The sequence below is a fragment of the Chenopodium quinoa genome, unplaced genomic scaffold (genome assembly GCF_001683475.1).
Source record: "Chenopodium quinoa cultivar QQ74 unplaced genomic scaffold, ASM168347v1, whole genome shotgun sequence".
NCBI lineage: Eukaryota > Viridiplantae > Streptophyta > Magnoliopsida > Caryophyllales > Amaranthaceae > Chenopodium > Chenopodium quinoa.
Window position 1 is genome coordinate 3,498,799 of NW_018744367.1, and position 5,894 is coordinate 3,504,692.

General features: G+C 36.7%; 1 protein-coding gene across 1 annotated transcript; it reads right to left on the reverse strand.

Annotated features, from left to right (window-relative positions):
* Positions 1–402: 402 nt before the first annotated feature.
* LOC110696554 lies at positions 403–5,419 on the reverse strand. Its single transcript, XM_021873881.1, has 2 exons — positions 4,705–5,419; positions 403–1,878 (listed from the first exon to the last, which is right to left on the reverse strand). The coding sequence occupies exons 1-2, from the start codon at positions 5,115–5,117 to the stop codon at positions 849–851; spliced, it is 1,443 nt and encodes a 480-aa protein (XP_021729573.1). The 5' UTR covers positions 5,118–5,419; the 3' UTR covers positions 403–848.
* Between the last annotated feature and the right edge of the window lie 475 nt (positions 5,420–5,894).

Here is a 5,894-nt window from a genome sequence, read left to right on the forward strand (position 1 = left end):
ATACTCCATCAACCTAATCAGTCACATTTCCAGTTTCAGATGCAGCGCTTTTTTTTTGTATAATTATCCAACACAAACTATTGATAGCTCCTCATTCACTCTTAATAATCTTCTTCTTTATCAAGCAATTTACAAGATTCTCCTCACTAGATGAAAGGTGTTGTGTCACAAGTAAAAAGGAAAATACTTAGCCAATGACCATGTTACATAATTATTGTTATCCGATGACGCTGTGTTTTATATGGCAAAATAACATTTTCCAAGAAAGCTTTCTAATCAATGGTAGATGGCCTTAAAGAGCACAATATTTTTTTAATTTGAGGCCAAAACAGGCTTGAGTTGAAACAAAGGAAATCAAGAAATTTCTGAATCAAAAAACTGAAAGGAGTAGCGAAAAGAAAGTAGTAAAGCGAGTATCAAATCCACAACTTTATTGCACTTATAGAGTTTTATAACTTCATTGACATCCATCTCACCAACTGAGCCAGGCATACCTTGTGCATATGACAGATATGAACATATAATATTTTAACACTTATCCACTCCACGGCCTCCCAAAGTATGTGAACTTGCTGCATGCCATACAATGCGTTAAAGACATCAGTCCTGGAAAAGAATGTAGCAGGAAGCCAGGAAGGCTGCCAATAAGAATTCCAGCAACCATTGCAGCAATCACCGGGCTTCATGATTTTATCCGTAGTACACCATGCTTAATTTCCAGGAATCCAGCAAAGAGAGACACAGGCTAGTCAGCTTGCAGTAGCCACTGAGACTAGAGTCTCATGAGATAGTAAATCAATTTGATAGGCAGCATTCAACAATTAAAGATTGCTTCACAATACATGGAGTCACACTGCAATCTCATCTGAATTTAAACAGACGCTGTTCTTTCTCATCATCTCTATATTTTCTGCAATTGTAGACCCAGCTGTCCCAACAAATCCCAGGGAAGCACAGCTACAAACAGTCTCCTCCACGTAAAGAAGAACATCAAGTGGCCGACGAGAGCAATGGCTAACCTTAGTGCTATCGAATGCGGCTGCAATTTTACTTGCAGTTCTTTTCACAACCACCTCTTCGTCACTCAAGACATGAAGTTTGAATGAGTTTGCATTGCTGGCCAAGTCTCCCAGGTAGCAGCTGCTCCAATTACTTCTGGGAAGATCGGTCATCACAAAGATATGAATAGGGAGAGAGCCCTTCTGTTTTAAAGCTTCAACCTTCTGCTTAAGAACTGAAAAGGTTCCCTTCCAATGATTCTTAAATTGCCCATCTAACAACCTTAGTTGTGCACAAAGAAACGGTTTTCTGATGTTCTTTTGGACAAACTCCTTTCCTGCATTAATGATTTCTGGAGCAAATGGCATAAAATCAATCATACCAAGCAAGGATTGAATTTTATGGTCTCTTGGAGATTCTTTAATGTCAATGTAGAGCTGTGAGCCTCTATATGGAGCAGAGAATAAACTTCCAAACGCTAGCACAGTTGAAGAATAAACTTCAGAACCAGGTCCAAGACTTTTATACACATCTCGTCGATGCCTGACGTATGAAATTTTCTTTTTTATTTTGAGTTGTTCATCAGGCTGAAAGGAATCCAAACCCCCATCTGAATCATTCTCTTGATATGTCCAGACTGTAGTTCTGCAATCTACATCAATAGCATGCAAACACGTATCTACATTACCATGATATCCAGATAGAAATGACCCACATTTCTTCAGATCACTCATCAAAGATGTCTGGACATTGGGGTCATCTGAGCAAAGAGAATCTAAGCCCACACCACACCACATTGATATGAAATGTCTGAAATCTATTGTCTTAACCACAGTAGATACTGAAGAAAGATCAATGATCTCTGCCATGGATACATACCTGCAGGTGTACATGACAAAATTAATTTTGATCTAAAAAAAATAAGAAAGGAGAATTAATCTGCAACAGAAATAACTACAAATCCAGCTATGAAATCTGGCTTATTCCAGATAAATGACAGAATTTCATTTTGTTGCAAGCAATTGTTCCCTATTACAGAATACCAAAACAGTAAAAAATTGAAACAATTGTTCTTATCAAAAACATGTGAAAGTAATATTCATAGTCATAGTTAATGTAGAAAAGGCAATAGATCTATCAGTACTTAGAAAATCCATCAAGCAGATTAGATGACAAGGCATGAGAATTCCACTAGCATGAACATACCCTTTAACATTTTGTGTCCTAGTGTCTTTAAAAAACACCAAAGCAGTGATTGACTTAGTACTTTCAGCAGAGCAACCCGGAAAATTCAGATTTCTCCATCTTGAACGTGAACATAAACTAGAGAAGAAAAGCTGTAATAGTAATTGCTTTGCCCAATCATGCAGCACAACATAGATCCCTTTTAATGCAACAGTAAGCATAGAGATTATACTTACACATCAGTCTATACCTAAACTCCAAATGTTTGATAGGCAGCTAAGCAGGTCTGACAAAGTGAAGCAACTCCTTTGAGCATAATATGCATCACGGAGGACATGGGCACAAAAAAGGCATCTAGGTCCAAGTCTTCAGTACAATACTACGGAGGTTGTAAATATTTTCACTTATTCTTGAAGCCAGAAAAGGTTATCGCATACAAAGAGAGTGACCCGGTAATCCTGTTAACAAGGAAGATTTTTTGTGCTCTCCTATTGCTCTTACCTATCAACTATACATGGAAAGATAAAGTTTTACTGATGATCATGTCATGCATTTCACTATTGAAGATACTGGCAGTCATTTGCTTTCTACACAATGAACTAGTTGCCTTCTCATAGAGTTATGTTTTATATAGGATTAGAGTGGGCTTGTCTTTCTATTTACTCACAAAAGGCAAATGGAAAGGGAAAATTTTGAGGCTTCATTACTTCCATAGCTTTTCCCTTGAATGTCCTAATCAGATAAACAAAGTGTGTGAATTTTATCTCATAGTATCAAATATCCTTTTATCATTTATAGGATTTCTTTATCCTCCCTCTCAATAAATCTTCCTGCTTTCAATAACTTACTCTATAGAGAAAAACAATCAGGTAAGATGTTCTAGCTCTAAGCTTCCATTCCTTGTTTATCATTTTGTCATGTTCTAATCAATCAAAACAAGAATTTTCCTGGGGTAGAACCGTATTTGAGTAGCCAATTGTGCTTTGTGCAGGTAAAGTCAAGACTGGGTTATCAATCCAAAGCCAATGAAAGATATTCTGAATCCAGATTTATCCCATTTAGATCCAAAGTATTCCAATCCTATACTCTGTACTTAATTTAAGACCTAAAGACTTCAATAAAGATAAAGCCACTTTTTTGGCCTTTTTCCATTACAATTACTTTTAAAAAGAGTCAAAATTTTATGCAAGAAAATTTGATGGTAATAGAGACACCATAAGCAGAGTATTAATAATATTAAGGATTCTCCAATCAATTGTTTGGAAAGAGTAGATCAGGGAACCGTTTACAGAAAAAACTTTCCAAAAAAACTATTTAAGGTTTGGACATGGGGTACGATAATAGGATTGCCAAGTTTAAGCCTAAAAAAAAACAGTGAATAGCTTTTTTGACTGTTATAGATCAGATCTTGATCTAATCCATATAGATATAACTCGGATTAAATCTATAAAGCCAAAATAAGTAAACTCTGGAAAGTATATAACCTAACTTGCATAGGTTCAGTAATTTTTAACAAAATGTCCTTTAGTCTCCCCTGCATAGGTTTCATTTGGTAGGTATCAGAGAAAGAAGTGAGCATCATTTTTATTAAGAAAATAGAGATGGCAGTAGTCCATTTATATGAGAGGCAGGAAGGAAGCAATTCTAAGATAATTTTATGTAGGCCTAAACGCTTATTATCCCAACGAAAGTGTGCAATGTTGGTCAAATTTGGGTAATTTGGTTTTGGGCATAAAATTTCATCATCCAAGTGGAAAAGTTACTTAGGCTCATTTGGTTCAGTTTTCCCCAGATCTCTACACCAACTCATGTCTCTCATATCAATCGCTCAAAGATGGCTATAAATTACAACACACGGGCAATTTTCTCCCATCAATGAAATTCAATTAAGGATCTTATAAAGGTGCTAATAACTAAAGAGAAGAAATCTACATATAGAATTTTAAGGGAAGTCCTTTGCCAATTTGTTCATCCTAAATTATTTCCTTTTCTTCATATTGTTCATTACCATCAATTAGCAATTGGAGGTGTTTTTGGATGGTAATGGAAATTTATATGAAAAAACCACAAGTTTTGGCATGAGGTCCATTAACATGGACATTTAAACAATAAATTCCCCGCAAAGTTACACTTGATTCATTCTCATAACCATCATCCATTACCATCTTCCAAACATGGTTCAATTAAGACATTCCTAATGCCATAATTCTGCGACAGCCTATAATTGGAGACCGACAAACCGGAATCATCCATAAGCCTCTAATAAAACAAGTCAAGGCTAGTGATTCATGAATTTGCGGCAAATAAATCAACTTATGCATCATTAAACTACAGAAACCCCTAAAAATCATCCATTCTGCCTAATTTTATTGATATTTACAATGAACAAGTTAAAAACGCAACCAAATAAAACTTTTGAAATCACATTCATTGAATTTCATTTGTAAACTCGAAAACTACAAGAACAAATCACATTCAAATCCAACATCAGAATCAGTAACAAAAATCAATGTAACTAACCTTCCTCCCTTAATCAAATCAATAACATGATCCCAAACCTCAACCCGAAGCTCCTTTGGTTCCAAAACCCTAAACTTAGGACAACTACCAAGAACAACAGCATGATGATCCAAAACAGGAGGAACAATCAAAGTCCGATTAAGAATCGCCGCCATTAAAACAGCGTTTTTGAACTCGGATAGCTGATTATTGAATCCGCTGTGTGGGGCATACCATAAGAATTTCTCGACGCTTTTAGCAACGCATTGTGGGAATTGAGAGGAGAGAGATTTCGAGGAGAGTGGAAGAATGAAAGTGGAGATCTCTTGGTAGAAGATGAAGAAGATGAGAGAGAGAATGAGAAGAGAGAAAATTAGGATTGAGCGTTTCGACGCTTTTTTGTTCTTCCACCGTTGCCTTCCGACGCCGGTCATTGATTCACGGCGGCGTTTGAGGTGTCGGATTCGGTTTTCTTCTAATTTTTGTGTGAGTCGTGTAGTGTAGCAGGAATTTACACTCTAGCAGGGGTGATCATTTGGCGGGCCGGGCCTTATTCGGGTTGGGCATAAGCCTAATAACCCATTAATTCAAGCTGGGTCAAGATTTGGGCCGAACATGCTTATACAAATTTGTAAATTTTGACCGGACCTAGCAGGGTTTTTGGGAGAAAAAAAAACAATTAAAAATGTGTAGAATGTTTGTCCAAGGCCTGCCTAAAAAAATAAAATTCGGATCGAATTTTTATGTCCATGGCCCCGCCTCGGGTGTGGCCCATCTTGCTCAGGTATGCACTCTAGGATAGTAGCATTTGTGTGTTTAATGCTTCCTTCGGATTTAAATAAATGCTCTAATTCTCTTGACACGGAGTTTTAGAATGAATAGAGAAAAACATTGATTATTATTGAAGTTGGGTTGGTTGTAGAATAGGAAAAAAAAAATTGAAAAAGCAAAAGTGGGTAGCTTTTGGTAGGTTGTCAAATCACTATTCAAATCACTATTACTACCTCCGTTTCGTATTATCTGCAACATTTTCCAAAAACGGATGTTACACATTATCCGAAACAAACCAAAAGTTTCCTCTTTAGTAAATTTTTTGTGTAATATTACTAGAGGTGATCAACAATGGCCCGAACCGCTAGCCCGGCTCGATCCGACCCGAAAATAGGGCGGGTTTAGACAAGCTAAAAATCTTTTTTTAGTTAAAAGCCCGA